The 23,543-nt window shown below is 33.0% G+C and overlaps 1 protein-coding gene across 1 annotated transcript in view; it reads right to left on the bottom strand.

Annotated features, from left to right (window-relative positions):
* Positions 1-23,543, bottom strand: part of LOC108908782 (homeobox protein orthopedia) — an 83,748-nt gene that overhangs the window by 9,136 nt on the left and 51,069 nt on the right. The window contains exons 3-4 of the mRNA XM_018712920.2: positions 15,079-15,265; positions 14,511-14,654 (exon numbers count right to left, since the gene is read on the bottom strand). Coding sequence (XP_018568436.1) covers positions 14,511-14,654; positions 15,079-15,265 — 331 coding nt within the window. The remainder of the gene's footprint in view (positions 1-14,510; positions 14,655-15,078; positions 15,266-23,543) is intronic.

Raw genomic sequence — 23,543 nt, 5'->3', positions numbered from 1 at the left:
AATATGAATCTACATATTCTTTCACGTGGCTCTTATATACTTAGATTCAATCATAGTAGAAGACGCAGAGGATGTTTCATGTAATGGCAGAGTGAAGCAACTTATTTGAATATGAAAAGAACATTTAAAAAAGTTTCAGGTCAAAATTTGGAAATATACAAGACGATTAGTGAATTGAAACTTATTCTGGTTAGCTACAACTTTTGAACTATTTGTGTGGATTAATAAATTGTTGAAGTTAGAATTACAGAATCCCTGGACCGTATTGACAGATTTCTTATTCAGCATGTTCCGATGTTCCAGAGCTCCATCGAAAGGGTAATAGAGAATGTGAATATAAACAATTTTCATTAGCAATAGCTGATCTAGAGTCCAGAAAATTAATCAAGAATTATTACGCAGAACTTATGCCGACCCTGTATCGTCCCACTTAATCAACTGATGAATTAATAACAATCGAATCCGGAACAACGAAAAACAGTGTTCAAAGTCTGCTGGACATCGGCAGAGTGAACCCAACGTATGAATATTGTGGCTCAGAGAGACCACAACATATTTTAACTAGGAGAAAGATATTTTATACCTTGTAGAGGAAAACTCGAGCCCCAGTACCCGCGACATTGCGTATGAAATGGGTGTTTCAAATACTACTGTGTGATGTTTGTTACAGGAGCAGTTGCTGCATTCTTATCATGGTCAACCTGTGTAGGCTTTCGAAGCAAATGATTTTCAGGTAGGTGTAGAATTTTGTCGTTTGTTTGTGCAAACACATCACCCTTCACAGATAAATGCTGCGTTACAAGAGATGGAATACTAAATTAATCCCCACATTGCACAGAATTCACGTTTGGAGCAGCGATTTTCTGTGAATGTTTGGTGTGGGGTCTTCGGTGACAACTTGATTAGACCAATGTGTTACCACCAAGATTAAATTTTGCCACGTATTTAGAGTTTTTAACAAATACCTTTCCTCAACACGCTGCTCTGCATGTTTTCTGAATTGTTTGTAACTTTTTACGCATGTTTCTCGCATAGATGGATAGGACGCAATGGCCATCACGAAGTCCCGATATGAAGCCTCTAGTTTTTTTTTTGTTGAGGATATATAAAACAAAATATGCCACTGATCTTCAACGACGTACTTTTAATGCAGCCAAAGATATTAAACATATATCTGGTCTGGAGTAATGGCAAGAGATATTTTTTACCGCCCACACTGGCATTTTTTAAGGTCTTTTTCCAAAATTCCAGAAGATGGCCAGATTTCAGCCGATCTTCATACATTTTTTTCTAAAATACTCGTAAAGACTTGTACTTTCATGCCCAAGTGCTATAAATTTGATTTGGGTCATATCGATTGAGTTTTGAGAGGTTAAGTTGCCAAATTTCATTTTTTTTTGTATTTTCAGAGAATAAAACGTTGAATATTAAGGGTGAGAGAGTAGTAGGGGTAATTTTTTGAGGGGAAGATATACCTACTGTAGATCTGAGATGGTATACGTTTGATTTGGGTCATATTTATAGCACTTGGGCATGAAAGTACAAGTCTTTACGAGTATTTTAGAAAAAAATGTATGATGATCGGCTGAAATCTGGCCATATTCTGGAATTTTGAAAAGAAAACAATGTGCACCGTTTAGAAGCATGCCTAATAGCTCGTGGGAATAATTTCAAGCAATTTTTGAGGAAATACCTAATACCTATCGATTTATGATAAGTATTATTATTTAATTAATTTCAGTCGAAACGCTATTTCAAAAAATGTTTTAAAACAAACGTTTTGACTCTCGAAAGATGTTTAGGGGTAACGTCGTTGAAACTCCTGCTTGCAATCCTCACAACAGGTCCGGTTTCAAAATTTTCTGTTTCTTTGATTTGATAATTAATTTATCATGAAACAATGACATTTTGGACCACAAGTTGCTAACGAAAATCGTTTATTTGGATGACCTCTATACCCCCTTTGAAGGAACGCGCTTATTTCAGAAACACCCTGTATATTAGCGTATGAAACAGTGATAAAAATCATAACTGATTTTTTGTCGCACATTGTTCAACTTTTGAATTAACAATAAAATTCTGATAACATGTTTTTTATTATAGCATCATATTTGACTTTTAAGAAAAATATTCATTCAAACCAGTTTAGAAACATCTTCTCATTCAACTATGAAATAATCGAATTAATAATTGTTCATTCAACTCATCTCTGAATGACGAATATTTAAATATCGTAATTAACGGTAACGATTAGTTCTAATTTGTTAATTAGCATTCCTAGGCGTACTTTTGGCTCAGCTTGACTAGCACAATGGTCAAGAAGCACCTGGGATTGTTCTTCAAAGTGAGAACTTTACCCGGGAAAACACAGCGCAGACGGACAAGTCCAGCCATAAAATACTTGTGTAAACACTGAATGTTTTATTAAAGAATGCTGTCTTAGTGTAAATCTATTTGCTTTGTTTCATTAATAATTCATGGGGGCATTTATAACTCAGCGCGTTCAAATGTTATTGTAACAGTTGACTGTTTAAATTTCGTTGGGCAATAATTTGTGTAAGTACATAGCGCAGAAGGCCATGCTCGTAACTAATAATTAATTCGTTCAACATACGCGGTCGAATGAAATTACGATTAGAACCAAGAAATAAGGAAAGTGATGAATGATGTTTGGATTGCAAAGAGCAGTAAGTTTAGTTATTTTGAAAAAAAAAAAAGAAAAATAATGGTAAACTGTATAGAAAGCAAAAAGGAATGAAACGTCAGAAGAAGTAAATGACAGGGAACACTGAACAGACAAAAAATAGAACGAAAAATAATAAAATAAATAATAACAAAACAAGTTAGTAATAATAAAAAAATAATAAATAGAAACAAAGAGAGTGTTGAACATTAAATGATTCTGAAAATAATGTTAATAAGATAAAATTTTGTAGGAAATATACAGGGTGTTTCATAATGATGTGCAAATATTTTAAGGAGGTGTTTAAAAAGTAATTTTAGGGGGGGTACTTCCAATACATTTTCTCCATTTGAGTCCACCCTGAGAAAATATTCAAATCTCAAAATGGCCGAAAAAATTAGCTTTCATTTTTTTTATTAAACTTTTAGTTCATATTTGCATAGCTTTTATTGATAAAAAAACAATTTTTGCAAAAATCATGTAAAAAATGACGATCGTTTTTGGTAACTGTTATACTAATTATGTGTACCTAATCGGCAAGGAAAAATAATTTATTTTTTGCTCCTAAACCATTAAGTATACGAAAAAATGGGTAGAGTAAAAAAAGTTTCGAAATGAAATGTAATATTAAAGGCTATTTTTCTTGTTGGAATTGGCTGGCGTAGAAAAAAGGTGTGAGAGAAACAATGTGTTAACGTGTACCAAAATTAAAATTTCTAAGGTTAACCGTTTTCGTGAAAAAAAAAAAATAAAAACTAATTTTTCCGGCCATTTTGAGATTTGAATATTTTTTCAGGGGGGGCTCAAATCAAAAAAATATATAGGAAGTACCTCCCTAAAATTACTTTCTAAACAACTTAAAATATTTGTACCTACATCATTATGAAACACCCGTATAGGCTTTCGATAGATGCAGAAAGGAAAATACAGTGGGTATATAAATAACAGAAAACTAAAGCATTATAGAGGAATAAAAATGAAGTACAATAAAAAAAGAGGATTAACTTCACTAACAACAACAGGCGGTGAAAAATAATATCTTTTGTGAATACAGATAAATTTGATTACATTGCATAAGTATCTATTGAAAAATTAATATACAGAGGGGTTCCTTGGTTAGTATTAATATACACAAACAGTTCAAATAAACTAGAATGATAGGCGAGGAAATAAAGCACTAAAAACGGCCTTACCTCCGAAATTTGTGCAGTAAGATGGATCGTGATGCAGTGTTTTGCATTCGATTCGTTAGAGGGTCCAGAAAGTTTGTGACCCGCTGTGATCAATGAGAAATGAAAATTTCATCAGTGCATAAGAGAAATACATTTTTAAAATTACATCTCGGAAGAGTTAAAAATGAAAAATTTATATATTGACGGAAATGAGTTCAATTTTGCTATTCGGGGATTTTTGGGGTCGCTGAACACGAATATCACGACGGCAACGGCCTGCGAGGTACCTAGTGCCCATTGTGCCCGGTTTCCACGTCGTCTCCTGGAGATTTGTGGAAATTCGTTATAAACTTAGCCGAAACTCGTTACCTCGAGGTTTTTGAGGTTCATAGCAGCCGGGAAAATCGGAAATACCGGGAAAAGTCAGGGAAATAATTATTCTTCATAAAAAACAGGGAATAGTCACGGAATTTTAAAAATATTTATGAATGTTAGGGAATTTGAGGTTTGCTACTGGAAATTTTGTGAAAGCAGGCCCTGGGTTCTTATCCTAAACATCAATTAGTATGTAAAAATTAACTACCTGGATTTTTTTTATAAGGAAAACCTGGAAATGTCAGGGAATTCTTTATTATTTTTGAACTATGAACCCTGGAACAGGACACGACGGCGACGAGAACAGTATTAAAAGTGCCAGATTAAAAAAAAATGTTTCGGATAATTTATTTAGATATGAGATAAAGCTCATGAAGATGACATCGGTACCTCGGAGACCATTACCGTTGTAGTATTCGTGTTGAGTGACCCCAAAAAACCCGAGGTAACGAGTTTCGGCTAAATTTATGACGAATTTCCACAAAACTCCAGGAGACGATGTGGAAACTGGCCACCCTGGGCACTAGGTACCTCAGAGACCATTGCCGTCGTGATATTCATGTTCAGCGACTTCAAAAACCCCGAGGTAACGAGTTTCGGCTAAGTTTATAACGAATTTCCACAAAACTCCAGGAGACNAAAATTCTGATAACATGGTTTTTATTATAGCACCATATTTGACTTTTAAGAAAAATATTCATTCAAACCAGTTTAGAAACATCTTCTCATTCAACTATGAAATAATAGAATTAATAATTGTTCATTCAACTCATCTCTGAATGACGAATATTTAAATATCGTAATTAACGGTAACGATTAGTTCTAATTTGTTAATTAGCATTCCTAGGCGTACTTTTGGCTCAGCTTGACTAGCACAATGGTCAAGAAGCACCTGGGATTGTTCTTCAAAGTGAGAACTTTACCCGGGAAAACACAGCGCAGACGGACAAGTCCAGCCATAAAATACTTGTGTAAACACTGAATGTTTTATTAAAGAATGCTGTCTTAGTGTAAATCTATTTGCTTTGTTTCATTAATAATTCATGGGGGCATTTATAACTCAGCGCGTTCAAATGTTATTGTAACAGTTGACTGTTTAAATTTCGTTGGGCAATAATTTGTGTAAGTACATAGCGCAGAAGGCCATGCTCGTAACTAATAATTAATTCGTTCAACATACGCGGTCGAATGAAATTACGATTAGAACCAAGAAATAAGGAAAGTGATGAATGATGTTTGGATTGCAAAGAGCAGTAAGTTTAGTTATTTTGAAAAAAAAGAAAAATAACCTGGATTTTTTTTATAAGGAAAAACCTGGAAAAGTCAGGGAATTCTTTATTATTTTTGAACTATGAACCCTGGAACAGGACACAACGGCCACGGTAACAGTATTAAAAGTGCCAGATTAAAAAAAAAATGTTTCGGATAATTTATTTAAATATGCGATAAAGCTCACGAAGTGACATCGGTACCTCGGAGACCATTACCGTTGTAGTATTCGTGTTGAGCGACCCCAAAAAACCCGAGGTAACGAGTTTGGGCTAAGTTTATAACGAATTTCCACAAAACTCCAGGAGACGATATGGAAACCGGCCACCCTGGGCACTAAGTACCTCGGAGACCGTTGCCGTCATGATATTCGTGTTCAGCGACCCCAAAAACCTCCGGGTACCAAAATTGAACTCATTTCCGTAAATATTTTCCAAGTTATAAATTTTTCATTTTTTAATTCTTCCGAGATGCAATTTTAAAAATGCATTTTTCTTATGCACCTATGCAATTTTCATTTCTCATTGATCACATACGGTCACAAACTTTCTGGACGCTCTAACGAATCTAATGCAAAAAACCTCATCACGATCCATCTTACTGCACAGATTTCGGAGGTTAAGATTATGAGTTGACTATTTATCTAAATTTAACTATTATTGAGTAATTTTTTACTCGGACTTGGTTTATATTCTCTTTAAAAATTAATTTACATTATCATTGTATTAAAGTCATGAACTACTAAGCTGCCATAGTGGTTTCTACACAGATCTGTTTTAGAGACAATATTTTAGGTCTGATTAAAGGAGTTGGTTAACTGATCGGACGAATAGATTGCCATAATAATATATTGTATATTAAAGTCAGCACGACAGATGGAGCCAGTTGCGTTCCGCGTACAGTGAACCTTTTGGTCGTGAGCATACGACATTATAACAGCTGGATCGTTCGTCGGTTGTTTCACCTATGACACACTGATGAGGACTAATAAGTCCGAAAACGGTCTGTGCCTGGTGGGTTAAACCCGACGAACGATCCTAGCTGTTACACTACTAGGTGTTGCGAGTATAATTCAATGCCGGTCGGGGCATATAGCCCGCGGAATAGTTGTTTCTCGCAACACTGGCAATTTAAATATGTACAGAAATATTTAACAAATAAATTCATTGATAATAAAAGTTACTTTCATCAAATGCATCAGCACTATTAGAAACATAATATGTTTTGTCCAATATTTGCAGTTTCGTGGGTATTTTACAGTTTGGTCTTTCGTGACTCATATCAAATTTCAGACACTAGTCGTTAATTTTATTTCAGTCACTAGTAAAATAAAATAATTATAATTTGAATAAAGAAAACAAATTAAACACTAAACTATTTATTAGTATTTAGATTAAAAAGGAAAGTTGCTGTATGAAATTGGATTCCAGTTGCAAAACTAACACAAGGGAGCTCATTTTTTTGTCAGATTTCCTATTTTTAAAACAAGCATCGATAGAGGCAGCGTTTTCAATATTTCTTCCCAAGCTTGATTTTCTGTTGAAGAGAATCTTTGACATATCCTTCTGCTACTTTGTTGCTTTTTCAACTCCCAAAACACTTCAAAGTAGTGATGTTTGAGCCACAATCTACTAAGAAAATGGCAGCTACGAAATTAGTGACCGGATTATGCTTCTGGATTTTCTACTTTCAGGAGTCTTTCAACATTTATACACTGAAAAAAGGATTTATTTGGACTAAACAAATATCGTTTGCCATAAACTAATCCTAGTTTTGGATATTGCCTAGCATATATAGTATGAAAAGTAACTAATAATAAGTTCATAGTTTTGTAATAAATCTTATTTGAATGTTAATTTATTTTTACTGTAATATTACATTTCGCATCTTTATTATTAATCTACATATTTTAAGATGTAGATGACATAAGATTATTAGAAATATATCTTAGCTTAATGTGAACTAACAGTTTTTCAGTGATAATAGGTTATTTTAATATTAATAAATCAATGGTTTATAAAAAGTGAATTGTTTTTTACACTAATATTGGACGTATTTCTTTCTTGATTAGTCTCAAAATTATGTACATTCTCAAATTTAAATAAATAGATAACTTATCTAACTATAAGTTTATAATTAAATTTGGAAAGGTACATAATGTTGAGACCTACTAATAGAAAAAGCACATACTAGTATATACGATACTTTTATCGAACATTTCATTTTTGCTAAAAATTAATTTTAAGACTTAAATATATCGTTCAAAACTACGTGTCATAGTTGTTGACAGTTTAATGATTAAAAATAATTTTCGGATTTTCAAATTGGGTTTTATTATAAATTTATGAAACTACAACAGCAACACTATGTCCTTATCTAAAACTGACTTTTTGACGATTATTACTTGTTTGACCCTAGCTTCCACAGATTCTGCATCCATTTTAATTAGGAGCAAACGGAACCAGCACTCTGTAACTATACGCGCATGTTATATTATGAATATGATCTAAGAACAACAAGAAACACTACCTTTTGATATAGTCCATACTAGCCTACTGAACTACACAATTCACTACTGGCACCTTGCACACATAGTCGCCATGATGGCAAAGATATGACTGTCAGGGGAGAACATAACTTGATCACGTGATTGGAGTAATTCTTAAATAATATTTTTTAATATTGAACTGATAATAGTTTTAAACTATATAAAAATTTAATTTTTATAACCAGCTGGTTCACATTTAAGAAATTATATATTTGGAATAATTTTCCTTTAAAGTTTAATTGTAACGTTTGCTAGGCCAATACAAAATAATATTTATTAAATAAAAACGAATATAAATTTGTATTAAAAATTTATTCTTTTAATTTGCCTAACAAATATTTCAAAATCATAAATGGTTATATTAAATCTAATTTGTTAATTATAGACAAACCTATTGTAAACTGTTTCTTTTTTTAATTCAAACAAATCAAATGACTTGTATTGAATGTAACTGGTTTAACTCAATGTAACCAGCATAAATATAAACTAACTGCATTCAAAACAACCGATTGCTTTAATAGAAAGTAATTGTTTTTTCAGTGTAGGTACCTTTCCGAAAGCCATTATTGAAAATTGTGAAAGACCAGTTCTTGAGAGTTTTGTGATGCATGCACAACAACAAAAACAGCATCAATAAAAAGCTATAATCTGGTACTTGTGCAAGAATTTTGTTGATTCCTTCTCTTGAAAATGAATTCGTCACACTCGCGCAAGCATTCGACATCTCACTTGCTTATAATGGTTTATTTCACTCATTTGTAATATAATGTACTATTTCAATCATTAACAAACTATAAGGCGGGTCGGTCCCGCCTTATAGTTTGTTAATGATTGAACCAAATAAATTAATAAGCAGTTAATTATTTTTTTTACAAGCAAAGTAACCTAAAACCAACTCAAAGTGCCCCACCCACCAGCAAGTCTACATTATGTTAAAACATAGACAAGTTGCATTAATATAGTTAGGTCAAATGATTCGTGCAAACAATGCAGGACACTCTTTGTATGAGGTACAAATTGTACTAAAATGTAAATTTCCATAATTATTTATTATCGAATAACCTGAGTCTCTTCTAATCAAAAACATTCAAACAAGTGATTGTGAAGCAGATTGTTTGATAGTTGGTTTTGTCAGTACCTAAAAAAATTAAGGAAAAGTTTTGATATTTGTTATTGTGTCAATACTGCAAAAAATTCCGCAATAAATACTAGATCTAACAATTTTTTAGGCAAAACGGTGTTGGTAAAAATGATTAACTAACTACTTGCAACAATTAGCACTTTTAAAAGTTTGTATATATATTAAGTACCTCCTAAATGCTATTTATATTATATATTTCTTAGGTAGGTTATTTATGTTTTACATTAACAAATGCATAAAAATCCAGATAGTGTCAAGCTTTCGCGCAAAATCGCATTCTAAAATTTCAAAATTACTTAAATGACTCAAATTATTAATAGTGATTGCACAAACAAGTGAAACGCGTACATTCAAAAGAAGTATTCAATAAATAGGTATATTTTAAGTCTTACGTTTACGTTTCAAATGTTTCCATGGCAAATTTCTCTTTACAGTAATTATTAATAAATATTACATTAACCGTAACCAATAAGTTGCCTACTTTGAAATATTATTAATTACATCGACTTAGTGGGGGCACTTTAGTAATTGTTCATTAAGGTTCTACAATGTTTAATGAAATACTATCTTCCCTAGAATTAAACTTCAAACGAAAAAAGTGAGTGTCATGTTAGATAAGAAATAAAAATAACCAAAATAATCTTACAAAATTTAAAATATCATTAGTATGCATAATAATTAGTATGCAATAATTGAATATTATTTCCTACGCGCACGCCACTGGTAAGGTTTTTAAATTTTATTTACACTCTTTAATAGGTAGTTTAATCGTCCAAAGTTTGAGAGAACAAACATAACATTATTAAGATTTTAAACAAGAAATTCAACTTATTGAACATATTGGACATACACGAAAAACCCTCTGAAATATTTTAAATTACTTAGGAAACATCCTGTATATTAGTATTACGAAACTTTAATTACTTACAGAAATAATACTGAAGAAACAAAATGTGAAGATATGTGATTATATTACAAAAAATTACGAATTTTTGGAAGTTTGAGATATAATTAATTCAAAAAGAAAATTTCTTACTTAGTTGTTGTGCAGTTGTTATCAAAACTTTAATCTTAGAAACGCCCATGCTTAAAGTGTTTACATCATGACTGTTTTTTTCTAATTGCTGCTGAATTACCAAACAATTATTGTTAGGGTCAGTTTCCTTGAATAATATAAGGTCATAAGTAGATAATAAATGTTCACATCTTATTACAGAAAATAAGTCATTTGTGAATAATAAAATGCAGTAATGGCCCGAGTTTTGATCCTTGGGGAGCTCCAATCCAAAGTTGGCTAAAAAGTAATCAGACTGATCACCATTGTTAGTAACATACTGTTGTGTGTCTTGCAAATATGATAGGAGTAATTTTATTAGGAACCCACTAAAACCGCAGTAATAAAATTCTCTAATTAAAATTTTTTGGTCGAAAGTTTTTTAGAAGCCTAAATCAGATATCTATGTCCATTGATTACATTTGACACAAAATTCGACCGAATGAACTGAAATTTTGTTATGTGGGGTTTCTGGCGATGCTAAATGCACTGAAGTTATTTATTTTTGGCTATATCATACAGGGCGTTCATTGCAGTACTCCACGAGTACATTTTAGGTCCTAACTTTTTTGAGGTTAATCTTTTTGTCCCTTTTGTCACTTGCTCTTATGGCAAATTTTATTCTAAACAAAAAAGGTGCTCTTGAAAGAAGTGCTAAAATTTGCCCCTTTTTCGAGAAAAACCAGGCGTAGTGCGCCAAAGTGAAGCAGCTAGTATCCCAAATTGTTGTTTTTTATTTGAAGCAGGCTTTGGCACCTAGTTACATTAATAAAACTCAAAAGCAAAGTTATTCTTTTAATGATAATGATAAAAAGTAATAGTTGGTTTATTTCTGGAAAAGTTTAACACATACTGAATACAATTGAAAGAAAGAAAAACAACAAGAATTCATTATTACTAACAGAAAATTAACATTTAAGGAAAATAAAATCAGAATAAGTGTTCAAAATGTTGTGTTCCCCATTATCAGGAAAACAAAAATGAATTCTTTTTTGTAATGAAAACAATGTATTTTTCAAAGGTTCTGAATCGTCTTTTGGATGGTTGAAAACATCGACAATCTTTTATGTCAGATGTTCTGCTGAATTTATTTCTGTTTCATATACTTTTTGTTTGGCATACCTCCCATAATCAAGGGGTTTGGTGACCTTGGAGGCCAGTGAATTGGAACATCTGCACCTCGACCAATCTATCGCTCAGGAAAATTTTTATGAAGCCATTCTCTGCATACTCGAGTAATATGTGGTGGTGCGCCATCATGCATGAAATAACAATAATTCATTGCTGTTTTTGTTATTCACAAACGACTTGTTTTCTGTAATAAGATGTGAACATCTCTTATCTGCTTATGACCTTATGTTATTCAAGGAAACTGACCCTAACAATCATTGTTTGGTAATTCAGCAGCAATTAGAAAAAATAAAGTCATGATGTAAACAATCTAAGCATGGACGTTTCTTGTGGAAGACTGGACCGAAACTAGATTCTAAAAATATATTTTCAACGCCCGGTATCTTGAAAACGGAAAAAGATACGCCCACGGTTCATAGGAACAAATTGTAATATTTTTTAGAAATTCTATCAGGTCCTGAATGTATGCTAGTGTTTTTCAGAACACCCTGTATTTTCGTTTAGATTTAAAATTGAAGCCTTTAAGATCCAAAGAGCCTCTTTATTTATTTTAAACATTACAGCTGACAACTAAGCTCGTAACAGTTACAAGAAAACCTAAATTAGTGCGCAATGAACGGAATAATGGTCCAATAGCGATTGAATGCAAACATTGACTGGCAGCCATGAAGAAAAATCATGGCAAACACGTTAATGTTAAAAAGTGTGTGCAGAACTAATTAGAATGGTTGACGCGTATTTCGGTAGCGGGTAACGAGGTTGCTTCTAATCACTGCTAATTGCGTGTTTTGTGACTGGACGCCCCCCCTCCTCCCCCGTTCCCCCCAGGGCGTCGTGGAATGCCTCACCGAGTTGTTACTTTCGAGTAAAGGTGTCAAAAGTAAATGTTGTGGGTTTGTTTGAGTTTAGCGGTCAGCAAATGTTTGAGGTTTCGTTATGTGGATCTTGGCGCTCTGTTGTTTTAGTCTTGTACCAACAATGGCCAGACTAGAGTGCTCCAAATAGTCCGTCGATAATTTCTTCTCTAAATCCGTCCGGTTCAGCTAGAATGCCCCGCACAATGGTGGCGATAATTTTTTAAAAGCAGCTAGAGTCTCATTATGCCGTATAATTAGAGTACGGCCTGTTTGACTTGCCCTCTAGTGAAAAGTGCTATGTCTTTAACATGGAGATGATTTATTTCATTGGATTTATAAGAAATGTTTAGTCCAAAAAAGTCAAAAATTACATGACATGGTCGTTAAGAGGGTAAAATAATGCAACTCCAAGGAATTCAAGGAATACAGAGACATGTAAAAAAGAGTGATTTCTTTTACGGATGAGACTTATGAACCACAGAAACCGAATTTGCCATGGGAAATGCTTCATCACTATCCAATTTTTGTTTTCAAATAGCCAAAACCACCCCAGAAACATCCCTTTTTTTCCAATTTGGTTGTTTTACAGCGGCCTATTTCTGTTACTATGCTACGCTAGGAGACGAACAACCCCTAACCAGAAACCACCTTGTAGTAGCATGAGGATTTTTTACTTACCTAACATTACTTTGACAAGAAACCGATGGTTTAACATCCTTTCCAAGGGATGGTATAACTTCCTACACATGCCTAAATTTGTACAGCTTCTGTGAGAACGACGATATACAGGCCACTAGAATGTGGACGAACATCGCGAGCCTTATCTGGATGGACACCCATGCAAATGATAATGACATGAATGCAACATCACTAGGCTATACCCCAAAAACTTAAAATGCAGCCAAAACTCTGTATCCAGTACATGGAAACTGGAGACACATCATATTCGTGAGGCTCATTGCATATTTTTGTTATTCAGATTACTCAATAAATATTTGCAGCTCTTCAGCTCCTGAAGAACACCAGAAAATCATCCCTTAAAGTCGAAAATCAGCTAAAATTCTACACTAAAAGAACTTAAGTTACAATATACTCAAATCACAAATTTACAGGCCGAAGACAGCGACATATATGCACCCTACACAGCAGATGAATGGCAAGAGGTTATTTAATAGATTATGAACCAAATTCATAACCCTGCACAGACACTACACAATACTGCAGACATATCCTGGACAAACGTAGACAGAGTCAGTCCTGTAACCTACTCTACTATTCTCCGAAGCCCAAAAGTCTGTTATGACTTTATATTTAGTAAGCAAAGTTCGGATGTGGACCTGCAGTCATGGTATACTTGAGATCTCTTAAGGTAGTTGTGAATAGTTCGAGAAAATCAACTCAACCATAAAACTACAACTAAATCAATCAGTGGCATAAAGTTATTCTTTTTTTTTCTATTGCCCTTTTTTATCTTCGAACGATCTCTTTTTAACACCTAACAGTAATAATTGGAACAGAGTAACTAAAAGCCATTGATTTACTGCAACCGCTAGACGTAGTTTTATAATCGAGTCGATTTTCTCGACATATTGATAGCTGCCTTCAAATATATCAGATATACCACGATTACAGAACTGTAGGATTGCATCGAAAAAGAAATTCACTAAAAGAAAAGTTGCAAATTGTGGGGCCTCGAATAGTAGAGAATTTCTTGTATCCAACTGGGGAGTTACAGGACCGCTGTTTCTTTTTATGCCCAGGTTATGCCTATGGCATTGGATGAGTACGCCGTACTATGTGTACATATTTAAGTTCAACAATGTTTATTAGATAAGTTCACGTCACTCATCTTCTGTGTCGAACGCAATATATCTGGTTGTAAATTTCTGATTTGAGTTCGTTACAAGAATCGGCCAATACAGAATCTTCGCTGATTTTTTAAGTGATTTTCTGGTGAAGGGTTGATTTAGCCTTTCAATATCTAAAATATGGAATGATCCAGTTGTATGATTTGTCAATTCGTTTCCAGGGCAATGATAAGAAGAAACTTACAGCATGCAGAGCTTTGGCGGCTTTTTAGGTTTTAGAGGTGGTTTTTGGATATTTAGAAAAGTCTGGAGAGTGATTGAGCGTTTCTCATGGTGGATTTGGTTTCCATGGGTCGAAATACATAAGGTGGTATAGGTCTGATTGGTGAATAGACCACTTTTTTGTGTGAACGTCTCATTTTTGTTATAATTTTACTATTTTTTTTTTGCTGAAAATGATAAAGAAACTTACCTAGGGAATTCAGACCATAGTGGGCTTGATAAACGGTACTTGCAGTACTTATTGGCAAAGCGGGACTTAGTCCCGAACTTTGGTTTAGTTGCCCTAAGGACTGGCCAAATCCACCCATAGAACCTTGACCCAGTTGGCCTAGACCTAGGAAATTTCATATTCAGTTAAGGTCATTGTCAAGAAGTCAATAAATGTTAGATAATTGAGTAATTGTATAAGTTTTTACTATAAGTAATGCAATCATTCAGATGCTAGAATAGAAACATCCTATATTCTTTTAGTTGCATTACAGGAGTTGTCTTTATTTTTTAAATTTCTTATGTTGTAATGTGATTGATTTTGTAGTTTTCTCTGTTAAAACTGATTAAATTTACATTGTTTTAGGAAGTCCTAAAGATGTCGGAATAAAAACAGCGAGATGTCAACGTCGACGAAGTGTAATGATGGTTTTTTGTTATACTTTTTGAGATAACTGATCAAAAAAGGAGATATTTACTCTTTCACCTACGAACGCCGATCAAAAGGATTTCCAATGATATCTTGTATACAAGAAAAGAACTAAAATTACCTGTTGCCATACCAGCAACGCCCCATCTCGATTCGGAGGTACTAAACATACTTGATCCACACAGACCATCGCCCATCGCCCCAAATGGTGGGAGTCCGTGCGACGGCAGCAGAGCACCAGGTGTTCGGAAGACGTTGGTGGTCTTCTTCCTCTTCTTCCACTTCGCTCTCCTGTTTTGAAACCAAACCTGCAACAAATTGGAGTTGATAATGCCCCAATTTGATTTTTAAAGTTGAATAAGTAATAAGAATGATTACTTAATATCAAAGAAAGAAAAAAGACAGTACTTTTATATACATAGTACGTTAAAATTTTTATTAAGATTATAGTTAAACGCTTTCGGCTACCCAAGCCATTATCAGAGTATTACTTCCGATTAGATTGACGTTTACGTTAATTACAACAGTTACAACGACATTCTACATCTTTCGTCGCTGGTACGCCAAATTTAAGGAGAAGCCACATTCTTATTGACTTCAGCTACGAAAGTAAATCTAGAAAATTAATAGAAATAGTTATGTTGAACAGTTCTGTAAACGTCTTTGACCTAAATAATGGTAACTCGAATTGTAATAAACAACAAAACTACTTTTTCCCTGTTAAATTTATGCCACCATTGTATTAAAGATAATATATTATGGGGATAAATCCGTAGATACAGTTTGTTGCAGCAGAATAACTTGCTGCGATATTTAAATTTTAATTTTAAATTTGAATTAGACCAGTCAAATCATTAAAGCGTTACAATCTTTGCATACCTACACAAGCTCAGTGTGATTTATTTTATAAAATTATAATGGGGTACCATTCATTACACATTTTTAATAAAAGGCATCAAAGAATCAATTATAAGAATAATTGTAATGAAAATTCTATAAAAATTGAAAACGCCTAGGTATTTTTAAAAATTGTACATTTTTTAATACCAGTTTTGTACTTTATTCTTTAAAGGTATAATGACAATTCAAATGAATAAATTCTCATTAAATGATGTACAGAGTGTTCAAACAAAGTACAATTTGTGTGGAACATGCAGTTCCACCAAATAAAGAATCAAATTTAAAAACTTAAACTTCGACTTCATGCTGGTATTTAAGAGTAAAATCTATTCTGAACTTAAGACCAACTATGAAGTATTATTAGCGTCAGACAGAACATTTAAACTCTATCTATATGAAATAGAAAGGAATAAGTTAACCACTTCCTTTAGAAGACACGTCAAAGAAATTTTAAAATATCTTTCATCTCTCATCATTCCTTTACGATTGCTATTCTTTTTCTTCATCTGAGGATGCCGACAGTGAAGAATGACGAAACGTTTGGAAGTATTGGATGCGATCAGTTACAAAGACAACACCATTGCCTGAGGAGCTGTTCCGTCCGTAGCGGCGTTAGAACAAAAAAAAACCAAATCAACATCAGGGTAATAGCGGATCCGTTCCCACAAAACCTAGCCCGAGAATAACAAAGGCAGGGCAACGATTCCTAGCTACGGCTAAAAAAAGGCAATGTAAGTTTGTAAATGGCGGCAACTAGGTACATAGGCGCCACGGCATAACAATCCGAAAAACCATAATATCGAAAAAAATAGGATTATAATAAGAAATTGTAAGTTTGTTTCTAATATTGATACCTTGAAAGCTTTTTATTTGTTTTTAGCGCGATGGAAAATCTAAAATCGCTTAAGATGGCCACTTCTGACAGATTATTTCAAAAATGATAATAAATTTACTGCAAATTAAAAGTTGTAAGTGTTTAGCATTTGTTGGAGCTCCTAATGACATAATTTGGTTAAAAAATATTCGCTACTTTACGAGAAATAAAATTTTCTTTGAGAAACTGTTTATGACTAAAATTTTTTTTTAGATCAAAACGGTTATTTAAAATATGTCATTGAGAAATTTGAGGTTTTCTGAAGGTACTTTAACAAAATTCAATTCTAGAAATGGTTGAATATTTATATGCATCATATTTGAAAAACGTAAGAATTAACCGACATGGAAAACTGAAAATTATTTACACACCCAATTGTAGTTAGAAAATAAAATACGTTTACAACTTTGGACACTCTGTAACAGATGGCGCTCGCTTCGCTTCATTCTGAAATCAAAATGTGATGTTATTCACGGTCCGTAAAAAAGACGGTCGAGTAATAGACAAATTATGGGCGTGGCTTATCTCATACTACGTTAGAACGTTACAAGATTTCTAACCTTTAGAATTTATGTTTGTTTACATGCGATTAACTAGTAATTTTGCATTTTTCCAAGTAGTAAATCTTTCATAGTTGTTTGGGTATTTTGCAGTAATTAGTTAGTTATTGAAAATAGTTTTTAATAAGTTGTTGGTGTAGTATTTGATATAAACTAATAATTTACCACGTAAAAATGTCAAGAGTGCGGTGTAGTGTTGCAATTTGCAATAATAATTTTTATAGTGCTAACCAAGACAATTTAAAAATTTTATTTTAAAGACTGAAACTTTGAACGCGATCTTTCTTTGCAGAGCTATTAAGTTTATCATCAAGAAAAAGACTTAAAGAAAACAGGTTAAATGTTAAATTTCTAGTTTAACTGATTCACTTCAAAAAGGATTAAATTTATTGTTATTGTTGTATAACAAATTGTTGTGATTGTTAGAAAAGCAACTGGAAATTTTCAGTATCTATCGAAATTTGATTTTAATATTTTTGTAAACTTGACAATTTTTCTTAAAATTAAATGTTATGTCAAAAGTTCGTGAGGATAACTTTTCCTCCTCTTCCTTTCATTTTATTCCTAAATTAACTCATCTGAAATATTTTCTTTGTAGTCCAATTTGTATTTTGTTACTCTTTTATGTCTGATTTTTAAATATTCTTTCAGATTGTTTCGTCCTATAAAAATAACTTAATTTTTTAACAACTTTTATTTCAATCAGACTTTTTGGCTACTGTATTTCCATCTACTGACGACAATAGATAAAATTTATCTGGCAACTCTGTTCATAGAACTTTATGCCCGCCAGCCCAAAGAATATTTATTTGCGCCAGCCCGCCCAGATTTGATTCATAAAAAGATAGGTTATGTTATGTGACATATGATTTCAATCAATATTTTGAAATTTTAAATTGTTTGAACAAATAGAATTGTTAAATACATGTAAATTTACATTCTTCGTAGTTTTTGTTAATAAATAGGTAGGTACCTATCTGCTTTTAAATTTAAAATGTACCTATACGTTTAAGTTTTACAAGGTTTATAGGGAGTGTTCGGGGAAATTTTTTTTGCAATGGTCCATTTTTTACCTGACAGCTAATCTATCAAATCCAAACATATATGTAGATCACATTATGATAACAATTAAAAAAGTATTGCTGTATTCAAAAATATTTAACGTTAATAATGGTAACATTGCTATGATAGGCCCTGGCAATCCAAAAAAGCACATTTTTGAAAAATTAAAAAATATTAATTATATTTCGATACATTTTTTCGTTTATTATAAGCCCCTTTGCCATTTCCACTTATAAAAGTCTAGGTAACAATTTTCTTTTTTTTCCCCCTCTAAATGAGTTATTTTGATCGGTCTAATAAATGTATTACGAGTTGAGATTAATTCTGGTATGCCTGCGACACCTTTTGTTCAAAAGTCATACTTATATTGACTTTATATTATACTACCGATGTACAGCGAGTTCTTATCCTAGCTATATATTGCAATTTAATAATTTAAAGTAATGCTAGCGCCAAAAAATCCCTGGTGGCAGAAATCGCCGTCTTAAGTATGGGATATCGCTTGTGAAAGTAATAATAATAATAATTGAAGGCGTACAAAGGAAATTTATAAAATACTTATCACTTAAGATAGACAAGAAGATATTCTTATAATTATAATAATTAAAATCAAGTTGCCCTTTACAACTAACAGCGTAGGACATGCAAAACAGCGTTGTAAACAAATTTTCCCAGTCACGCAAAAGCCGCTCGAGAATTCACTCTTTTTCATTACATCCAATAGTTAATTAACAATTAACGTTAAAAAAAAGTTATTTTGGGAAGAAAGAGGGGTAGTTGATTTCTCTCTTTTTTTAATTACCGTAAAAATAAGCTCTATTTAATATAAAAAGAGCGAATTCCCGAGCGGCTTTTGCCTGAACCTGGGACAATTTATTTATAACATTGGGCACGTCCTACTTTGTTAATTGTAAAGGGCAACTTAATTTCAACTTTTTAATTTTTTTCTTTTTCTATACGTTTCTTTGGATCAATTAGAACCTATATCTACGATATTAACATTTAGTAATTAAATAATTAGTTACAAAAAACAAAGGAAATTAATTAACAAATACCTGGAGTAACAATTTCACGGTCAATTGAATCCGCGTTTGCGATACATATTGGTCATTGGATTGACCGTCTTTTCCATAAATTTCATCTGCATTCATTGCTTTTTGCAATAATAATGCGCAATTTGAAAAAACACGTAATTTTGCCACTTTGCAATTTGCCAATTTAACGTCACTTCTTTGGAGATTTTTTTGATATTATTCTACATACCCTTCCCATAATAAAGTGCAATAATCTACCAATAATTTTTTCAAGTTTTCAGGTTTTATGATCTAATTCGACTGAAGTAGAAGTGCCATAATAAGTTGACTAAAAAAATTTAGATTTTTTAAACTGAATACGGCTGGATCGTTAAAATATCAAACTGTGCACCGCGCATCGTCTACGTTAAATCGACAGCTAGGGCCTTATAAACCCTGAAAAAATATCGCGGCAAAGTCCGTAAAACAATCGGCCGCGCCGTCCAAATTTTATTTGTAATTCAAGAAGCGTTAACTAATTTTTAACGGCACGCCGAACCTCGATCGCTAAAAGTAGCATTATCGAGCGGCCTCGCCCGCGCCTTCCCATCGAGTCCTGGCGTGGCAGATCGTCCTGGCAACCCCCTGCGGCCCCCTACCGCCAGCGCGGTCCCCCAGGATCCGGCCTTCTCTCCGCCAACCGAGTTCACGGGGCTACATTCCGTGACAGCTGACTCGATTCACTTTGTGTACGCTCAATTGATTCAAAAATTTCCCGATGCCTTCCGAGTCGCGGGTTTTTTGTCACATCTGGAAATTTTGAACTTCGCCGGGTTCAGTTTTATTACCTCTTATCAGTGTCGATATTTTATTCATGCGTGGTACGTGCCTTACATTCCGGATATGGAAATTCTGAAGCTCGAGAGCTTGCTCGAGTGCGAGTCTCTTCCTTCATTATCCTCTTACAAAGTTGAATTCGTCGAATGTTAGATTGAATCAAATTCTGTCGTTCGCTGAAGGATATCAGACTTTTTTCAATGAAATAGATTTCAATTTTTTCCCCTACGCAATGGTGGGTGTACTAATCTATTCAGTTTATCATACGCAAAGAAACTGGGAACAATTTTCCACCTCGTTGATCTTAAAATCGTTGTAAATCGGTATTGAAAAATGTTGATATTTGACGGCATTTTCTTTCAAAGCTTTAAAAAATCAAGACGGACCTTGAGAAGCTTGTTTGTTTGTTGAGCTTATATTAGTTATTTGTTTAACTTGGCAGTAAAGTACAAAATTTCAAGCCGCGACTGACATTTAATAGACGAGGCGCAGCCGAGTCTATTAAAGCAGCCAAGGCATTAAATCAACTTTACTGCCAAGTTAGACACATTTTTTCGCCGATCAATTTTAATTTTATCATAACAGCAAACAAAGCTATTTATTTTGACAATGGATGCACACGGTCAATTTTAGCGAAAAAACTCGAATTATTTGGCTTTACTTTACCGTTAATAACGTTTTTGGAAAGTTATTTCTATGACAGATTGCAATACGTCGCATACAATTGTTTTACATCAAATTGTTATGTTTCAACTTCGGGTGTGCCACAAGGGTCAAATCTTGGACCCCTGCTGTTTAATATATTTATAAATGCTTTGGCTGATCTCATTGACTGTAACTGCCTTTTATACGCAGACGACTTAAAAATGTATAACTCCATATGCGCACATGAAGACTGTGACGTATTGCAAAGTAAACTTGATAAATTAGCTGAATGGTGTAATATTCACAACGTGGCATTAAATACATCGAAGTGTAAACTAGTCACATATCAAGAAAGAAAATCCTAATGCTGTTCACATATACACTGAATGAAGCTCAATAATTGACAAGATACGAAACTGTTATATTTGACACCAAGGTATCTTTGAATCCGCATATATGTGAATTGGTGAGCAGAAGTATTAAACTGTTAGGATTTATAATTCGCAATTGTAAATCCTTTCTACCGTGAACGTTATATTTTTCTTTAGTTTGATCGAAATTAGAATATTGTTCACTAGTATTCCTTCCATTTTATCAAGCATATTCCAACTATCTGGAGTCAGCTCAAGAGAAGATTCTTAAAATGTCTATATTTAAAGATGTATGAAATATATCCTGAAAGAGGAATTAGCCAAGATTTTTATTGAAATATCGTGAAAGTTATAAAAAATCAAATTATTCTACCAGCTCACTAGACGTATGATTTTTCACTCGTTTAATTACAATTTATCATCATAGTCATTTCATTCAAAAACAAAAAATAGATCAAAATGCTTAAAAAAACCATTTTCATTCAGTCGTTCATGCATGAACACGCATATTTATTCATCCACCTGTACCACCTATAAAACCCACCCATCCACCCATCTATCCATCTACTTTTTGTACTGAGAGATAAGATAACAGCCTAGAAGATTGAGTATGCAATAAAACTTGTAGAATACTCTACTTTTCTTGCAAAGTGTCTAGAGACAATTTGCCTCTTGTCAAAGAAGATGCTTACCATCCTGCATTGGAAGTAATATTTAAATGTGGACTGCAACATTATGATCAATTTAATAATAACAACCTCAATTTAAATAGGGAATATAATTTTAGAAAGGCGAATTATCCTTTAATGTATGAATTAATTGCGAATGCGGACTGGTCTGAAGTATTACGAAGTGAAAATATTAATACTGCTTGTGAAGTTTTTTATAATATATTAAATAATATTTTTGATCAGTCTGTTCCATTAAAAATTAATCCTCGTCGCCGTTTTCCACCCTGGTTTACTAAAGAAATTATAACAAATATTCGTTCTAAAGAATCTGCTTTGAAAAATTATAAAAAGTTTAGAACTGATTATTATTTCAATAGATACAGTAAATTAAGGCGTACAGTTAAAATTCAAATTGAACAGGCATATAAAAGTTTTATGGAGAATTCTGAACGCCTCATTATAGCTGATTCCTCTAAATTTTGGTCATTTGTAAAAAATAAGAAAGGGCATTCTAATATTCCGGGTGCAATGAAATTCAATGATATTCTGTATGATAATTCTCAAGCTATTGCTGAAGGATTTGCTGATTATTTTCGTAGTGTTTATGTGACACCTGATTTTAATTATGAAACATTTAATATGGCGCACAGTTTTAACAGGAATATTAATATACCAATAATTACCGAGGTAGATTTTCTCAACGCCCTTAAAAAACTTAAAAATAAAATGACATCTGGTACAGATTTTATACCTAGCTTTGTTGTGAAGGACTGTGGGCAGGTCTTAGTAGTTCCTTTGCTATTTATATTCAATCTCTCTTTATCTACAGCAACATATCCAGATGTATGGAAAGTAGCGCGCATATGTCCGGTACTAAAAAAAGGTGATCCATCTATAATATCTAATTATAGGCCTGTTTCAATTTTATGTAATTTTTCAAAACTATTTGAAATAATACTATATGAACATATTTACGCTAATACCAAAGATATTTTCTCCCAGAGTCAACATGGATTTGTAAATAAACGTTCTTGTGTGTCAAACTTGGCATGCATTTCTCAATACATATGTGAGAATATTGATCACCAAGGGCAAATTGATGTGTTATATATGGATTTTAGCAAAGCATTTGACCAGGTTGATCACTACGTGTTACTAGCTAAACTTGATAGTATTGGGTTATCAAATATTTTTGTTAATTTTATTAAATCGTACCTAACAGAGAGACAACAGTTTGTTAAGTGTGAGGGTTTCACTTCGTCAAAATTTAAAGTTACTTCTGGCGTTCCACAAGGTTCGAATTTAGGGCCCTTACTGTTTCTCTTGTTTGTTAATGATTTACCGAATAGTATATCTTGTAATAATCTTCTTTTTGCAGATGATTTAAAGATTTTTACAAGTATTGAGAATGAGGAAAATTGTAGATATTTGCAGAATCAAGCCAACTTAATTGGCAAATGGTGTAATTCAAATCGTTTAATGTTAAATATAAACAAATGTTATGTAGTATCATTTTCCAGGAAAAAACAAATTTATAATTATGATTATACACTTAATGATATTACAATCTCAAGAAGTGATTGCGTAAAAGATTTAGGCATCTTCTTTGACTCTAATCTTACCTTTGTTACTCAGGTTAATCATTTAGTTAGT

This window comes from Anoplophora glabripennis, unplaced genomic scaffold (genome assembly GCF_000390285.2).
Source record: "Anoplophora glabripennis isolate ALB-LARVAE unplaced genomic scaffold, Agla_2.0 scaffold400, whole genome shotgun sequence".
Taxonomy (NCBI): domain Eukaryota; kingdom Metazoa; phylum Arthropoda; class Insecta; order Coleoptera; family Cerambycidae; genus Anoplophora; species Anoplophora glabripennis.
Note: the sequence above shows the minus strand (reverse complement) of the source record. Positions and strands in the feature narration are given on the sequence as shown.